At 26.8% G+C, this 20,724-nt stretch overlaps 1 protein-coding gene across 1 annotated transcript in view; it reads left to right on the forward strand.

Moving 5' to 3' along the window:
- Positions 1-1,807: 1,807 nt before the first annotated feature.
- LOC109596215 (uncharacterized) overlaps positions 1,808-20,724 on the forward strand; it is a 40,391-nt gene continuing 21,474 nt past the window's right edge. Inside the window, exon 1 of the mRNA XM_020011710.2 lies at positions 1,808-2,178. Within this exon, the coding sequence (XP_019867269.1) occupies positions 2,124-2,178 (55 nt within the window). The 5' untranslated portion in view covers positions 1,808-2,123. The remainder of the gene's footprint in view (positions 2,179-20,724) is intronic.

Here is a 20,724-nt window from a genome sequence, read left to right on the forward strand (position 1 = left end):
TTTTACAATACAGTAACTTCCGTTATTTGGGAATTTATTTTCAACAGCAAATAATTTAAATATTCGTAGTTTTACATTTTAGTTTATTTAATTATATATTTTTTATGCTGTGGTAGACTGACATTGGATACGTAATGGAAATGATTGAAAGAAAAATAAAAGAATATTTAAATTCTTTATGTTTCACCCATTTGGACGTTGTAAAAAGCTTCTTCCTGATTTTTTATATCATCATATAGATTGAATCTTTTCGTAGAATAAGGTATAGTCGGCCAGCATGCTCCCTGAAGCTTTGAAATATTTTTTCTATTTTAATCATATGTTATTATTCACTTTGGCTACCTAATTTTGATATGCATATGTTCTGGAGTTAATAATATTTATTTTTCGGGAAGCAGAAACTATTTAAATATGCACAATTACATTTTATTTACTTTTTTATCGATTTATAATGCTTATATGAATGAAAAATAACTTGATTCAGCAGTAACCGTCTTTCTATTACATTTTTTTATCCGACTTAAGTTTATTAAGCCTTCAAATGTTTTTCAATTAAATAAAGTAGAGAATAAAATTACAAAATTTGATATAATGCAGTTATTCGTTATTGAAAAAAATATTTAAATAACGAAAGTGACTAATTTCTTGACCATTTTTTGTTTTCAAATATTGAAATTTTATTTATTATAATATAAGACAGTCAAAGTACTTTGCTGTGATATATTTATAATGATATAAAAATGTGTCGTTAATTTTCTAACATTAATGAAAGTTTATAATATATTTTCTTTGTAAAGTAGCATTATATAAAAATGAAAAATAAAATAGGAGAAAAAGCTGACGAAAGACGAATGAAAATTTAATTTTTAATTAACATTAATTAATGATTAGAAATGGCAAATTTTGAAAAAGTTAATAAAAGTGTGAAGATAAAAATTTATTTTATTAAAATTCCTAAATAGTGAAAAAAACGATTTTTTAGTTAATTTTTTAGTTTACTATTCATATAGGAAAACTCATCTTTTACTAAAAAAAAAATAAAAAAAGCATAAAAGATATTGATCGATCATTTACTTAGTTCTATAAACTTAAAAATAAATATTCTAAAAAAATAGTTATTTTTCTAAATAACTTGAATTAATTTGGAAAGACTGAATATATGATTATTATTATTATTATTATTATTATTATTATTATTATTATTATTATTAGTATTATTATTAATTTAACTGTGTTTATATTTAAATGTTTATTTTACCTGAAATTAATGTTCATATGTATGTTAAACAAACTAATGCATAAATACGCTATTAAATTAACATCCTATTCATTATTAACAGAAAATTATTTTTTTTTTTTGTATTTCAAGTATTAGTTTATCTTTCTCTTCCATGTTCTTTTTTGAACCCCGTTTGGGACAAAAATGTTAATATATATTAATGTTATTTTATTTTCAATTAACTTTAAAATTGGTAGGCGTTACGCCCTGTTTTCACATTTACACGCCTAATTGACACCGTAAACATAGAAATAAGCTAGTTGTTTAGTACTTATTAGACTCGACCGATAATTTCCCCGCTCCCACAAAATCCGCCGCTGTTTAACACTAAATTCATATGTAAATAGATGTCAAAGTTAATAATTGCTGGTAATCATATGCATTACTCTTGGGGGTGTTTCGCTGTATTGTAAACAGTTTGGGACGGTGGTAACGTTTCGCGATGTTGAGCGCGCGTGCGCCCCTCGCCCCTCGGGCCCAAGCCGCAACTCGTACACGCCGCTCTTTCGCACTCGGTCCAGCGCGTCTTGGTCCTCCTGACGACGACGTCGACGTCGGCAGCGTAACGGCTCGACGCCCTCGATATACGACGCTCGTTAGCGACCCCGCAGCGACGACACGCCGGGGATTGCCACAACGCAACAAGCGCCGCGACTACGCCGCGCCGTTCCGTGGTCTGATTCAAAGCGGAGCCGGCCCCGATTCCTGCCCCAGATTGTGTTTGCTTCACAATTTACTTTTTCAATTGATTGGATGACTTGATTTTTTTTAATGGTGGTTATTATTTTCGTTGACGAATGACTCGTAAAATGAAGTGCATGTGGCCCTAGTTTCTTCCCCTAAGATGAACGGCGTTATTAAGCTTCTTTTTTCCGTACTATTTTTCTTTCTTAGACAAGGTAAGATTTTTTTATGTAATACTTTTCTAAAGCTTATTATTTTGCTTTTTGTTTAACAATTAAATTTCGCATCAATTTTATGATTATAACTATTATAATTATAATAACTACTTTGTAAAGATAAGTTAAAAAGTGTTAAATTATTTAAGTATTCTAAATATACATTGAAAATGATGAAATCTACATTTATACATATTATATATATTTAATAGAATTAATTAATAAATGTTTAAATTGACATTTCTAAAACATTTCTCACCATGAAAAATTAAAATTGTGAACGAAGGAATTTATCCTTAGTATTTTAATATATTAAATTCATTACATTTTTATGACTGTTTATTTATGTTTTGTTTTAATTAACTTTTTAACGGATTAAAGTGTTAAATAAACGAACAAACAAAATTTATATTTATATATAAAATTTATTATTTGCATTTATAAATAATATGTACATTCTCACTAAATAATAAATAGACTCTCAATTTTTGCTGTAAATTGTATCGAAAAGAACGTTGCTAAAATTTATTTGAAGTAATAAAAACATATTGGAGTAATTCCAGCGTTTGGTGTTAGGTTAGGATTTTAGTGTTACGCATTAAAATAAAAATAAAATATTATATCACCATAGTATATATTTTTATAGTTCTTTTAAATTTTGACTTAAAATCCTTTTCACAGCAAAACATTTAATTTATAATATAATTAAAAAAAACTCAGTAATATATTGATTTGATTAACTTTTTATCAGATTAAAATGTTTAAGAAACAAATAAATAGTGTTTTTCATGATCTGAATATTAAATTTGCTGTTACTATTTACACATATAAATAATCAATATGTTACACAAATTTTCCTGTTTTGTAAACTTTATTAAAAAAAAACAAAAAATTCAAATTTATTTGAAGTAATGGAAAAACATATTGGAGTAATACCATAATTGTTTCTCTTGTAAGATTTTTTGGAGTTAAACCCAGTAATATTAAAGAAAAAGATCAATTCAAAATTTTAATAATATTTATAGTGATTATAATTTTTGTTGACAAATGACTCGTAAAATGAAGTTTTTCCCCTAAGACAAACTGCGTTATTAAGCTTCTTTTTTTCATATTACTTTTTTCTTAGACAGGGTAAGATTTTTTCGTATAATAATTATATAAATAGTTATATTTTTACTTTTGTTTAAATCTTTAAATTGACAATATAAATTTATATGGTTTCGTTTATTCTGGCAAATGTCACAAATTAAAAAAATTTTTTGAAAATATTAAAATTCTTGAATTTTATTTGATTTTTTGTTTATATCTTGTTTTAATTAACATCTTAAGTGATTAAAATGTTAAATAAACAATTTACTTGATTATATGAGTATTAAATTTGTTATTACTTTTTACACATAAAAAATATGCAAATACTCACTAAATAATTAACCGATCCATTCTTTTTCCCAGATTTGTAAATTGTACAGAGAAAACAAAAATGTAGAAACAAATTTATTTGAAATATTAAAAATATTTTTGAATAATAGCAGTGTTATGTTAGATTTTGGTGTTTCACATTAAAATAAAAATAAAAAAAATATGTTATTATTCTCTTATAATTTGTCATTTTAATATATTATTAAAAATAATACTTTATAAAGAAACAGTAAATAAAACGTTAATTTATATTTAAACTTCAATTTCATTGGTGTTATTTTTGAAGGAGGATGGAGATCTAGGGCTTTGTAATGCTTTTAAAATCTCTTTTGTTATTACCATTATATAAAATGTCATATTATTTAATGTTCAATATTAAAAATATCGTATATATTAATATTTAGTTAGTACAAATAAATGCACATATATCTAAAAATCATAAAAGTACTCCTGCATATAATAAACAAAATTCTTTATTTATATTTTTATTATTAATATTTTTTATTCATTCCACCATAAACATTAATTTGTGATCTATATGTATAAATAATATATGAATATGCATGTCCAATTTTATAGGATATTACAAATAAAATTATTGTTGGTATTCAAAGTTACCTATTACTTTAAAAATTGTATATTTTATTTAAAATAAGAATAATAATTTTTATTTAAAATAAATGCTTTCGTTAAAATATTTATAAAATTATTCCATTACAAACATTCATTAAACATTTTTTCCAAAATATATATTGAAAATTATTTTTAAATAATGAGTTACATGTAAAATTACATAATCATATCCATTCTTTCCAATAAAATATTGTGGTGCATTTGAATTTCAATTTTTTAAAAATGTAATAAAATAAATGATTTATTACAAAAAGAAACAAAATATTACTGTATGTATAATTTTATTTCTCAATAATGATTAATATACGGAATTTATAAGATTTACTCGTGTTGTCTTGAAATTATTATTATGCTACATATATTTCTGATGATAGTTAAAAGAGTATTTATTGTTTGTATGTGATTTTAAGGAATAAAAATTCATGTAACGATTTCTCATTTATGATAATTTTATAAATTCTATAAAAATGTTAATGAAGAATAAATTGCTTCGATCAGATCGAAACGTTTTTATTCACTATTTTACTTTAATGTAGCTAAGTATCGAAACAAAAATTTCTTTATGAATAAAAAAATTTGATATTATACGCAAATTTTAGTTGAGCCGTTTTCATAATAAAAATAAGGTGTTTCTAATATAAAAAATTTAATTTTATATTCTCCAGAAAAAACGTTGTCCAAAATCAAACTTTTAATGAAGAACAAATGGTTTCACCATATACAATTTGACTCATTTAAGATCGTAACACCGTGGTAAAGTTTTTATTTATAATTTGACTTAAATGTAGCTAAGTAGAGGTACAAAAAATGTTATATTATAACAAATAATAAAATAAGATTAAATTTATGCAAAAATTTCACAAAGTTATGCCAAATATCAACTGGTGTCACCACTCAGTTATTATATACTTACAGACATTTTAATATTATTCTTTAATTAAATTCTCACATATATTTATTTTATTTTATGATTTAGTTATTTAGTATGCAATAATGAATATTTTTTGTGAAATTCACTTACTTTTTTCTTATTAAAAAAGCTCTCAATGTTTCTCTTTATTTGTGCCCAAAAAGAAAATGGTAGAGAATACCTCCCTTTGGTGATATAGTAGATAATTTTTATGCGAAACATAGACTTTTTTATTGTCTCATTTTTGAGATGTTATTCAGTGAAATCGCCCTATAAATAAAAAGTTATTGTATTTTTATCACATCATGCTTTCATCTTGTATCTAATGAATTCACAGATAGAGAATGGATATATTCAAATGAACATTGCTTTATGTTCAACTATTTCATAGAGGTGTTCACAATTGCTTAGCGACATGTACCCAATCCTCATGCATTATTTATCCCAAAAAAATATTATTTGCGTCGATCGAATCGAAACAATATCCGAAGCACCCGATCCCCATATTACACCACATGCGGATGATTTAAAAAGGGCCATTTTCAACGCGACACGGATAAATCGCATACCTAATAGGATACATTTGTACGAAAAGCCGGCGCAATCTGCCGTAATACATGGCAGATTCACCAATTAGATCAATTGTTCCTCATACGCCGCTCGCACACAAAAACCGAATGCAAGCGCAACTTTTTCACTCTTTAATGAACCGATACTGTTTCAGTTGAAATTCGGTGCAGTTCCATTGGCCCTCGGTGCCAATTCGTAATTGCTGGTGTCGATCTTTGAATGAGATTCGTTTAAACCGCTGTCGCATTTTTGCGTGATTTTACATGTGCTCTTTTTTTGTTAAGATTGCAGGTCAGGTCCTTTGCATTCCCTTGCGTGTTGTTGTGTACAGAGTGTTTCATAACTTTTCCGAAATTTTTTAACACACATGTTTTTTTTGCACTTCTAAATAATACAGTCCATCAGAAAACGAGATAAAAATGTTAAAGTTTGTAACAGACCTTACTCTACATCATATTTATGCAGTGTTTCCTTATTAATATTTTCAATTATTGTAATTTATCTGACTTTCTGTTGTTTCAACTGAAATATACCGTACGGAAGTATAAAATATCAGTGAATTGTGTGAACGGCCTACAATCTGCGTCTCCGGGAACAGCAGCAAGGAGGAATGTTGGAACTAGTGCGACGAAATTGGATAAGACGGGCCCAAGTTTGCGTGCAGGTCAATAGAGAAAACTTTGAACAGTTTTTGTAGAGTAAGGTTTGTTACAAACTTTAACATTTTTTATCTCGTTTTCTTTTGAACTTTTATTTGATTTTTTATTAGAAATCAACTTATAATTTGGGAGTGTATATCTGGATAAACAATTTCGATGTTATGAAACACCCTGTATATTTCATGTGTATAACGATCTTTTCAATTTAAAAATGGTCCGTAGTATTAAAATATTAAATAACAATTGTTGGATTATTTTGAAAAAAAATACTTTTATTTTTAAATTTGGACCTACATGTAAAATAAATAAAATTACAATAGCATGAAGATATATATTTGTTTCCAATAAATATCGGACTAATTTTAATATAAAATTGAAAAATCTAAAATCACATTATTGTGCTTTACTAAGCATAAATTATTTTGCACATTATTTCAATAAATTTATACCAAACTACTACAGTAAAATGAAATAATCCATAACATGTTGCATTTAAAAAGTAGGTACAAATACATGAACATAAAAATAAAATAAAATTTTTCTGTTTACTGTTAAATTAGAAATTTTGATATACAAAAATATATTTAATTAATTTTCAATTATAGAATATTTTCTGATGAAAAAAGTGTAGTCTTAGTTTTGAATTTCAGTAATTAAATTTGAGTATTTATCTGTGGTATTAAATTACACTGACTCTTAATAAACATAAATTTTGTAATTTCATATAATTATTAGATACAACAAACACTGTAACTGATTTTTTATAATTTAATATTAAAAAGTGTCTATAAAAATATTGCTATATTTCGTAGCTTATTAATCTTCTACCGTTGTATTCCTATATTTTATTTTATTGTTTTGTTATCAGCACTATAATAACGAGAAACGATACCTACTTAGAAGGTGTAATAGTCCCAGGTCCAGACAACCTTGTATTTCCTTCCATATCTGAGGAAAAGGAATAACACATTTGGGACCAGCTGGTCACTACGTATAATGTTTAACAATAAAATGGGATTTCGTTTGCAGTGGAAAGATATCATTGCTTCACATTTAGTACCGACTGTCCTTTAATTTATTTATGGACCGACACGAAACTCCCGTCTTTATCGTACCCAGGATAGGGCGACTAATTAATTTTGACGGTACAACGTAATAAACGAAATGCGTTTCACGTATCCGCTTTACGGCTTTCAACCAAGTGATTGTTATCGAGTTAAACTCATTGGTTAATAGTTCTGGAAGTTCACTAATTCTAAACAATAACTGCGAGACAATATATCGGTTTAATGAAGAAAATAAAAGAATAAATGACTTTAGGTTAGAAATAAGATGGCCTTATTTATTAATTACACAGTTATCAAACACAATTAAAATTAAACAATGTCATCCTTTTTCTTAATTGTACCACTTTGTAATTCTAATATCCAAATCAATTTACTATAGTCCCAATTAGGCTCCCTAATACCTAACTTTCTACTTCAACCTAATAAACATCTGGAATAAGATAAAATTACATTCCAGCGACTCTAATTTTATATTAGTCACGACCGAGTATCTCCAGAAATTGGATTACAAACTGAGTTTTATACTATGACAAAATGAGCTTTTTGATATACACGTTTTGACTCGCAACGTTACAAAGTACAAAAACGGATATAAATTAAACAACTAATTACACAAACAAAATATTTGTAAACGATTTGTTTGATGTGTCCCAATGATAAACAAGTATTAAGCGACCAATAAAGTGTAGCGGCTACAAGTTTGAAACCAGAAAGACCCATCCAAAAGATAACGTGCATTTATGCTTCTATAGGTTTTGGGGTAGTTTATATATTTCTCTAAACTGAAAACGACTCATTTCACCATGGTTGATGTTCCATGAAATGCTTCTGTTTACTTATTCATGGCGCTCACTGCATTTAATGATAACACGTTTGTTTTATTGTAAAAGGCAGATGAGATTTTGCCTTCGCCAAATCTACTTCGTCGGAACGGTATTATTAATAATAAATGTGATTTTTGATTTATTAAGATTGGATGAAGAAAAATGGCGGTATCAAAAAATGAAGTCGGTATGGTAAAACCAGGGGCAAGATTACAACTTAATTGTGTTGTGGAATTAATTTTTATTATTCATTGAATTTTGTTCTTTAATTATATAAATGAATTAGTTGATCATTTTATGAGAATATACTTTTTATACTTAAACATTTATAAAATTTTATGTAAATATTTGATTTAAAATATGCTGTATCATTATGGAAAAATTTATTACATTGAACGGTATGTATGGATTTTAAGGTGATCACAATTGAACTAAATGTTACGGAAATATGTTTTTTTTTTTTAAATTTAAATTTGCGGGGCTGTATTTACTTCAACAGAAACAACAGAAAAAAATATATTTAGATTTTCTTCATTATTGGACGTTTTTTACCTGTATCCAAATTTTGGCCATATATGTTAAAAACATGTATATGCACATTTATAAAAGTAATAATGCTACAAATAGTACCAATTTGTTTCTTTTTTTGTAATAAAATTTTATTAAAATTCAATAAAATTATTTTAGTGAAAAAATTGCATTTGAAATTTCAAATTGGATATAATTGTGTTATTTTAGACGTAACTGAATTAACGTCAAACTAATTTTTAGTATGCAATTTGGAAAAAATATTTATTAAATGTTTATAGTGGAATATTTGTATATAAATTTTAATGAAACATTTTAATTGGGATAAATGTTATTATATTTATTTAAATAATACATATTTATAATTATTTGTTAGTACAAAAGTAAGTTTTTTTTTTAATAAATGAAAATATTTGATTAACAAATTTGAATGTTTTACTTTTTATTATTGCATGCAAAAAGAAAATAAATTTAAATGATTTATTTATAATATACAATATAATATTGGTTTTTTTTGCTTAACTTCATAAAACATTGAAATGTTAAATCGTATATTTATAATGGAATAATTTATTACATTTTATTAGAATTTTTATATAAAGTTGAAAATAATGGAAGGCCTTAATTTAGAAAGTTCACTTAATTTAAAATTACCATATAGTTTCCATGAAACTAAAGTATATACCAATTGAAAACCGTTTGATCCAACTGCATTTTGAGAAAGACATCATGCACGACGGAGACAGTAAAAGTCTGTCAATTGGCTTCGTAGTGGGAACCTTTTACTGTCTCTGCCATGCACGATGTGTCTCTCAAAATTCAGTAGGATCAGAGGCTTTCCAATCGGCATATATACAAGATCTTTTAAATGTTCAAAATTAGGGAGCAGATGAAGTCTAAACATTTTTTTTTCACAGTTTCTTCTGAAGTAAATACAGTTCCTCAAAATTTCAAAATTAATTTGCAAAAAATAGTTTCTTGTTATGTGGCCGTAACCTTGGGTCCACTCATATTTAAATTAGGTATATATTTTCCTAACATACGTACCTATAATTTATTGAAATATACTTTTTTCTTAACTATTCAAATCAAATTATTTTAACTTTCTTCAAGCATTAAAACAGACATATCTTAAAATAGCTGTGATAATCAAAATTAATAAAGAATATATTTTGTAAATTTTAAAATCTAATGATTTTAAAAATAATCAGTGGTGTAAAACTGAAAACTTTTGAATCTACACTACTGTATCATTAGGGAAAAGTTTATTATATTGAATTGTATATGTAGATTTTAAAACAATTAATTTATATTTAAAAAAATTGCAATTCAAATGCATTATTAAATTGTATTGGATATGATATCAATATGATTGTGTTATTTTACATGTAACTGTGTATTTAATATTTTAATGTGTTTATAGTGTGATATTTTTATTTTAATAAAAGCATTTCTTTTAGATAAACATTTGTTAGTACTTTCTTATTTTTTATTATAGATTGGTGGATGCGCAAGCTATATGTTAGTAGTAGTATAAATACATACATTTGATATGGAAATATGGAAAAAAATGTTATTGAGTGAATTAATTAGTCAATAATTCGAAAATGTTTATTGAATTTATTATCTGCATAACGTTAATTAAGTAAGTAAATAACCAAAATTAAAATTGATCTCTTTAATAATTATATATATGTTTAATTATATAATGTATATTATATATATTATAAATTTTAAATTTCGTTTGTTGTAAACTCATTACATAAACTAATTAAGAATACAATAAGTATATGTTAAAAAAACTGATGTAAATCTTATTTTTACTGGATATTTGAATTTAATTATGAACAATAAACCATGATGAACATGTTGCAACATAATAAAATAAATTAATTAGGCATATAATTATTATGTGTTGTCATAAAGTTGATTTTAATAAATGATGTGTATGCACACACATTTAGTACATTTTCGAAATTATATTTAAATACTGAACCATGACAAACAATGGAGGCTAATAAAATCTGTAAATAATAAAATTTAAATACCAACTTTTTATGTTTATGCATTGACATTTTTACTGGTGCATTGAATAAATAATATCTTGGCGGTTTATTGGGTTGCAACTTTTACGGTTCACATTAAACAAGAATATACTATTGGCTGATTTAGAATATGAGCCAGTAAAATATAGGTTAATAAAGATTTAGTGGCATCAAAAGTAAATCACACCCGTAAAGTTTTATTTGGTTAACCGAATGGTGTAATAAGAATTCAAAAATTATTACTTGGCTTATTTGTTTTTGTAATGGAAGTATTATTATATGCATAATTTGCAGGCTAATGAATTGCATATTTACCTAATGTGTAATCCTTGTTTACGCACTAATTTTGTCACCTTTTAACAAACGAATAAATTATTTAATTTATATGTGTGTTATTCTGCATATGTCATAAATTACAAGTAATTGCATTAGATATATAAATTATATGTTACATTGTAAATTTCTGTAGACAGCAAATACAAAAAAAATCTTACGTTCTCCATTAAAATTTTAGCATTAGGGGACGATTTTGTATGCCCTTGGTTTGTGCTAACAACCAGTTAATTTTTTTATTCAAATTTACAAAGTTTTAAGGACGGGAATGAATATTCCGCACGTTATGTTCCTGCCACAATTTGTCATGAACTTGTGTAACGAACTGGGCGTAGATGAATTGCAGATCGTAATCTCGCCATTTTGTGTAAATTATAATGTATCAAGAATAGAAAAGTTTAGAACGAACCCGGTTGTTTATGGTATTATGTCGCATACTCAATTAGCTAATTAAATTTCGAGGCGAAAATAAAAGTTATGATTTAAATCTACGTAGAAATATCACTGCTGTACATTTAATTATATTAAAATTATTAATATGTTATTTTCATACGGCCACGCGGTTAATTAATTTACTGCGGATTTTATAAATAACAAAGACAAAAACTGTACCTATAAAAATTAAAATTATTTAAATATTTTTCACGTGGGCGAACTAATTCCGAGTCGTTTTCGGTTACTTAAATTACGATTATTTTCTTTTGTAGCGTTGGAGCATTAAAAAGAATAAAGACCGAACGAAAAACAAATTACATGCACTTTAAACTTGGAAGTGGCCTTAATCCCTTGTCTGGGCAGCATACATTACTTTCGTTTGCGTTACTTATTCCACTTCCGCACATAATAATTTTTGAGCAGCTGCTTTCAAACAAATTTTAACGTGATTAAATTTTTTTATCCGCATAAATTGGATCCTCTGTTAAAGTATAGTTCGCCATCCACTATTAGATATTTTATTACAACGGTTTATGAAAAGAATTTTAGAGGTGTAGGTTTATTAAAATGTGCGATGGTGATTTTAATCATTTTTCCGTGAACGGTATTTTTGTTTTGTTTTGTAGTTTGGGGTTAAACAGTATAACGATATTAGTTTGCGAAAGTTGATTTATTTCTAGGAAATCATGAACTAAACCGTGTGTTAAAAAATCGAAACAAAAACATTGCATAATGTTAATATACGTTAGTGAATGTTTTAGTTCCATAAAGTTAAGCTCTTACAAACATTTGATCTGACAAATACATAAAAACTTATTGCATTAAACTAATTTAAATATAACATTAAACCATGTAGTGTGGCTCTGATGCATAAAACATTTTATTTCTTTGCTTAAAACTTACACAAAGATTTTAGAATAGAATTTTAGTATAAAGTATGGACGAGCAACTTTTGTATAGTTTATATGAAAAACAGTAAAAAAATACTAGTATACGTGTTACGACGCTATAAAATGGTTTTGATATTTTCCAATAAAGAAGGAAAATGCTGCGAGAACAAATTCATGTTTCTTATATTTTCCTTTACACATATATGTTATTACTGTTCGAGTCTTATTTTGTCTTATCTGTTTGAAAACATGCAGAAATAGTCCATGGGGATAATTCAAGTTTGTTTACTTTGTATTTGAAAACACCTGAACATGATCAAGTAAAATTTCGGTATACAAAGGAGAATATCTTACATAAATTTGTTACTATAATCAGTTTTTTATGTATTTATAAAAATATGTTTGCATACACGTATGTGAAATAAATCAGCATCCAGAAACGAAATCGTTTGTTTATTAAGAGTGAAACAGACTGTGTACTTATCAAAGTACCAAATCTTGAAGTTTGTAGACTATAAAAAGTTAAAATTAAGTTTATCTTTTAGAATAAAAGTTTTTTATTGTTGTATCCAGTACAAAAATATTTCAGTTCTGAAATCAAATGAAAGTACGTGTTTACTTTAGATTTCTTAGAATAGTCTGTTCAGTTTGAAAGTTAAACTAAATACAAATAAATTATTGATTTATCATATTCATATTGTACAAGTGTTTCTAAAATAGGTTGTCAAAATTTGGAACATGTGAAACACGTCCGATAATGAAGAAATACAATATATAAATTTTATTCATTTTTTTCTGAAAAATACAGCTTCTCAATTATATATTTCCGAAATTTTTTTTTCTCATATTGCCGTTACCTTTGATCCAAATATGTTTAAATTTACTATGTATTATTCTATTCTAACTTTTTCCATAATGTTGTTATTGAATATGCTTTAATATAAACTATTAAGCTTTTTATGGGATATTTCAGTTTTAATATTTGAAGAAAGTTAAGGTGATTTCCATACAATACAAAAACATTTTATTTATGTTTGTGTTTGTATTTCCATTAAAAGGTACCATTACAATAACGTACATAAATTGTGAATAAGTTGATATATTAAATCTGTCTGAAAGATTATATGCACCTTAAGAATAAATATTACAATATTTATTTACCGTAAATCCAACTATTAATACAAAACCTTTGCCACAACAAACTACATTCTAACCATTATCGACAAGCCCAGTTTTTTAGGAGCTTCTCAATGGCTTTGAGTTCATCTTGAACATGACCACATATTACTTTCAAAAAAGTTTCTCTAACTTTTACCACAAATGTTGCATACATAACGAATATAATTGGGATAAAGCAAGAAAAATCATCATTGAGAATATCAATTAAACTAATGATTGAGTTGCAGCGGAAGGAATCAAAATGAATGAAAATATATCTACAATTTCTTTAGATACGAGTTCCTCGAATATACTGGAAAAAAAGATGTGATCTTTGGTATAGCCGTGACAGTGCTCTTGTCCATTATTATCAACAATGTCGTAGGTGTTTTTATGAAAAAATTTTTTATCAATGGTTTGGCTGTGGGAATGATGCTGCTATAAATTGATCTCCACGGCCATCAGATCTTAATCAAATCAAATGAATGAGAGGATCACTTAATCTCAAAAATGGCTGTGAAAATCAAAATTAATCAAGAGTCTCTTTTATTTAAATTGTATCAAAAGTGTGAGAAAATAGAGAGGTCCCTAAAGAATATACATACATTGTTTTCTTCTACCTAGCCCCAAATTTTGTCCACCTATTTGTATACTGGTACAAATAAAGTAAGTAACTAACAACTAAAATATAATTTATAAAGTAATCGAATCTACATCCATTATTTTTAATATTGGTAAATCACAAATGTAATTTAATATCATTTACATTTATTTTAGTGGTATCATCAGTTTATCAAAAAAATCTATTTCGACGCAATATATTTAATAGAGTATGAAATATCAGTATTACTCTGTTTTTTATTATTATGTAATTTATGAAGACTGTTCGGTTGTGAAATTTGACACTATATGTAAAAAAATATTTCAAAATTCGAATCGTCTCAATAAATAATTGACATGTCTGCGTCTGTTTTTATGAGAGGTTAAAATGAAACGTTCGGTGCTTTATCGAATACACAAAGAAAATATTTTCCTGACCAACTTCATCGTGTTGAATAAAATTTATTGACACAAGAAATATTTCCAAGGCAAAAAGTACTCCGATATGTGGCCGACAACGTGAAAACTGCTACATTTATCACGCGAACGAAGAAAAAAAAAAAAAACTAGAAATCAAAATTACCACACGAAAATCATTTCAAATCGATTTGAAATCTGGATACGCCCATTCCAATTGTAACATAAAGAACGGCACTGATATTTTCACACATAATCAGCCGCTCTATAATTCAAACGTACCAACCCGCCAAATATCTATCAAATGTGTCCGTCAATTTATTCGACCGAATTCGCAGCACACTTTTAATTTATTTGCCATTTCTAGGCGTTAAACTGTGATTGATACGTAGGAAATTCACACGCTGAAAATAAACTGAATAATTTATGCGTTCAATAAATATGTGACGGTAATATTTTATTAATGACGCACCGGTGATCTGCACATATATCGCTGATTTTTTAATGCAGTTGGTGGTAGGGTTGTAATTAGTACGTAATTGTCAAATATTCATCCGACTCATTTATCACCACCAATGCAGAAACACTTTTTATCCTTTTATATGTGACATGTATTGTTCATAACTTACACGTAATTTTTTGTACAAAAGTAGGTTTATATAATATCATATGAAATGAAATTTATGTTGCCACTTTGATGGCTGCATATCGGAACTAGTTGATCTGCAATAAAACTTCTAACATAATCTACACTACTGCGCAGAATGTCATTATGCGTCATTTTTACAGCCAAAAACTGTAATCTATAAGTCGTTTAGATTATGCGATGAATTTGATCGTCACACGAGATTTATTTCCGAAGTTTTTAGCTGACGGCGAAAATTCCCGTGCATACAAATTGTTTATCTGTTTTGATGTATGAGCAAAGTCTTACGACGCATTCATGGTGTTACATTTTTTACAACCATTAAACTTGTCAAAATCGTGTATATGGATTTATTTGGCTAATCAAAAGAAATCATTTTATTGTGGTTCGTCGAACGGAAATCACGCGAGTAAAAAATGACACGGAAAATGCAGTGGCATATTTTTTGTTGATCTGTAATGATTTTAATTTCCATTCACCCGTTCATTACCTGTTATTCGAAGACTCCAGTAAATCCTTGTTGTTCGTCTTTCGAACTTTGTTGCTTAATACCACCTATTACAGCTTTAATTACCTATCCTTGATCCATGAATTAAAACTTTCCACAAAGCCTGGCCAACAAATTAGCATAAAGACACTATTGTATGGATTTGTCCAACAAGATCTATTGTGTAATTGTTAAATCTCAATTAGATTTGATGTTTACAAACAAATTAAATTTATTATTTATTGAATTAATTGAATCTGTGGCAACAAGCGACACAGAGAACTAAGCAAATGGCAACATTTAATAAAAATAAAACCTTTCAATTTCATCATTTTTAATGTAAAACTTCCTTAAATAAATATATAAAGATCTACAAGGTTTTGTTCAGTAATTGATAAAATATAAATATATATATATATATATATATATATATATATATATATATATATATATATATATATATATATAAAGGTTAAGGTTTTCACGACCATTGTTTCAGTATGTATAATATTTGTTCGGGTTTATAATAGGTCGGCGTTTATTGGAAACATTTCCTGACGTTTTGCTATACGACTGGCTAGCATCTTCAGAGGTCTGACTTAGTTCGTGTCTCAAAAAATAATTCCAACAAACGTCGTTCTATAAATTCGAACAAAAATACGTACTCAATTGAGAAAATAATAAATTAATTTAATTTAACACTAATAAAGAACGAAAATGCAGTACGCATTTTTTGAAGTGGATTATTTAAATTATTTCACAAATCAAAATGCCAATGGCATTATATTGCATATATATTATCAAAATATCTGCATAAATTAAACAAAATTGCATTAACAATAGGGCGTATAAACCAGTAAATCCCTTAATATACAAATTCCTTGGACAATTAATAAGTGAATCATTTAAATTATTTCACAAATCAAAATGCCAATGGCATTATATTGCATATATATATAATATGAAAATATCTGCATAAATTAAACAAAATTGCGTCAACAACGGGACATTTAAACCAGTAAAACCCTTAATATACAAACTCCTTGGAAAATTAATAAAATAAAATTAATTAAAATTAAAAAAAAAACAGAATATTAACTGTTATATTTTTCCAATTAGTACTTGGTCTATCAAAATTAGTGAAAGAATAATTTTTTCGTCCATATCTCGCCATAAGAGCTAATCAGTATAAGACTTATTTGGATTTAATTCTTGTATTAGATATTCCATTATCCGTTAAGTACAATTCCTCTACTATCAAAATTAAAATTTTTAAAGTTATACATTCAAAAAATTAGTAGTAAAATCTTAACAAATACATAAAAATAATAAAAATGGTAATATAAAAAATTGGTAGTTATAGAGACTGCCGATAGAAGTGAAAACTTGGAAGTATTTAGTATTAACATTTGATATTTCATAATGTTTGAATTAAATTTATCAACATCAATCTGGTTTTCATCATCTATTGACACTCCGAGCAACAATTTTATGCATGTTTAAATGGTTTTTTATTATTTAAATATATTATGGGCTGATAAAATATAAATACAATTCAACTGAAATAATAATTAATATACAATCATATTATTTATGGATAGCTTGATTTTTAACATTTTTTTAATTGTTTGCATCATTGTCATCATTAAGTTCAACAATACTTATACTTTTTGTACTTTCAATTATCTCATTTTGTTTTAAAAAAGATACAATAGGCTTATGGTAATTAAAGTAAAAAATAAAAATGTTTGATTCAAATTTATCTAACTATCTCGTAAAAGCAGTATCGATTGTAGTTTTATGTTTTGTAGTACTGAGTTTTCGGTCATTGGACATTTAAATAAATTTACTATACGTCAATTGTATAATGGTATAAGCATGTCGGTGATGCGAACTCACGAGATTTTACCCATCCAGAAAGTGTCTAAGGGGCACTGCGTTAGACACTTTTTGGATGGGTGCGCGAATCAACTTTTTTCTTTTGACTGAATGAAAGACGGGCATGTCGGTGACGCGAACCCATAAGATTTTCCACTACCAAAAAGTGCCCAACGCGGTTAAAGAAGTTTTCACTTCAATAATTTATTTTTTGTGATAGTTATACATGTACTTTCACTTTGAATTAATGAATGAATAAAAACTATTAGCTTAATTGGCATAAATGTAAAGAACACATTACCAAGCATCCACACAATCGGTGTATATCACGAATATTTAAAATATATTTACCATAAAATAACAAAAACACTTACATTTGAGCCTTTGAAACAATCAAATGTGGTTTTAATAACCCTGTTTATGCACACGGCTCACTTGTCTCGGTAAACAACCCATTTTCGTTCCATGGAACGTTTTTATGCACTATTGAAAAACTTTTGTGCCCGCTCGCTTGTTTCTCTCAATGTATAAAATTGACATAAACAGTTTTATGGTACGATGAGCCGAAATTGCATTAACGTATTGTTAGTTAACTGACTTTGATGTACGTGTAAAAAATTGTATAGAAACATAGTTATTGACATATGTGCTCCATGTTTAAGGGAGTTTGCTCATTAAATGATAACAATAATGTATTTAAGTGAATACTCATAATACGATAACAGGGTCTTTCAACATTTATACACCTTTGTTTTGAATGGGAATGTGTTTGCGAGACTGGAAATATAATCCTTTAATTATAATTAACAGCCTAAATTAGATACGACTAATGTGTCTGATTTGTGTTCTAATAATTTACTGGAATTTCAAATAATGATTATTAGTTTTCCATGAAAACGATAAACAATCTAACGGACTATGTGATTTAATGAAGAAAATCCTTATATAAACCTACGTTGGATTTTCCTTTTATTTTCTTTGATTAAAAGTGCTTGCCTTTGACAGACGAATGTATTAAATTTATTAAGTTGTTTATAAAGGCCGACGGAGCTCCTGGTATTTTCGCTCAATCGAAAAATGTTTCTAACGGAGAAAAGTAATCTGGCAGTAAATGAGAGGTATAAACATGAAATGGTAACAAATCTTTTTAGTCACGTGAGATATATTGGTCTGGAAAGTTTTTCAATACCGCATAATCCGATGATTTAAATTTGATGAGAAATCTAACAATTTTTCTCTATAAAAAATTATTATTTACGACATCAACATATTAAACAAATAAATTCTAGAGTAGCGCTATCTAAGTTAAATCTACTGGCAATGTGTCTTTATTACCTTAATCAAACTGTCAACATGTCGCACCTCGTTAGTTACACTACGTTGTTTTTTATTAATATGTTAGTAGTTAAGATAGTTCGTTGATTAATCATGTGAACCGTTTTAACTGCAAATTACTTTATTTAAAAAGTTTCAAGTCGAGGAAACTAATAGCAAGCCATTTTCAAAATTACCCCTTAAATTGTTTATAAAGCTATTTTCCAATATTGTTAAAAATGTCCGGTTGAGTAATTTTCGCATAAAAGTAATTACTCCAATAAAACCAAAATGAAAAAATTGGAAAGTTTAATTTTAAATTACTGACAGAGTAATTAATGAGCTTTGACCATAAAATATACAAACGCATATTCGAGAAAGTTAATTGAGAATTTCATTAATAATGATTTCTACTTTTTGCGGCACAAAGATTAATTATAATATAAATATTTTACTTTTATAATCCATTCAGTTTTCATTTACTTTTTTATATATAAAATGAAATTGTAACTCCTAATTTTCTAAATTTATATTTGATAATTTATTTTGTGTAAAGTATATTTTATTTTACTATTAGAGTAAAAATATAGCTATTATACATCTATTATATATTTTTTAAAAAGTTAAAAGAAAATATATTAACATATATATAAATAACCATAAAACATATATATTTACTGACAATGCATAAAGTACTGTTGCGTTACGACTTACTAGAAAATTCGCGTGCAAAGTTCTTGAACATAAACTCGGAAAGTATCTTATTAATGTAGGAAAACGTTATTCAGTATAACAATGACTTGCATAGCTTCCTTCTGTATGAATTCTGACAACTCTCTCTGCAGATTTCAGAAATTTATAATTCAAGTTGTCAAACTTTTTGGTTAGATGTATAACTTGTTATTACACAATTTTGGCTGTTAATAAGTTTTGAACTTATGGCGAAATGGCAAATCAAACATTTTACGTTCAGTTTTACAGTTGAGAATTTATCTTACTTCAAAAAAATCCCCCTTTTATATGTCGTTTCTTACAAAAATACAGTATTTATATAACAAAAAAATAAATGAACGATGTTGATTCATCTTTCGTGATACATTAGGGCATCCACTCAATGACCCTTTGTTTGTTTTTGAAATTAATGAGTAGACTTCCACAAGACATCTGCTTATTCAGTAAGAAACCAGGAAGCCCCACATTTGCTTTCACATGTCATTTCATTGTTTCGTAAATAAATAGCGGCCAAGTGAAATGAATCACGGCCTCGTTCAGATTTATTTGCTCATACTGTTTATATATTTATTTTACCGGACGAAAAGGACATTATTGTTTATTTCGAATGTTACGGATTATTTGATTAATTAATACGTTCATGGCTGGTAATGAACTTGTGCGTCAATGTAAGTAATTAAAATTAATGTTAATAATGCATTAAGTATTTAGGCCAATTTCGAATTTACAAACAGAAACCCATGGCAGCATGTAGAATAAATTATAATGCAGATGTTGCTATTATGTTTAGTCCAAAATATGTAAATGTATTATAATGTTTGAGCTTTGAAATGGACGCATCGGACCAATCGTGTTTTTATATTATGACAATCAATGGTTAATGCGAACATTTAACAATATGTATAAGTTTTTAGAATTACGCCACAATACACAAGTATTTCGGACATTATTGCACATTATGCACCACACATACTCATTAATGTAATAATAATGTTAAACAA

The sequence above is a fragment of the Aethina tumida genome, chromosome 3, assembly GCF_024364675.1.
Source record: "Aethina tumida isolate Nest 87 chromosome 3, icAetTumi1.1, whole genome shotgun sequence".
Taxonomy (NCBI): Eukaryota; Metazoa; Arthropoda; class Insecta; order Coleoptera; family Nitidulidae; genus Aethina; species Aethina tumida.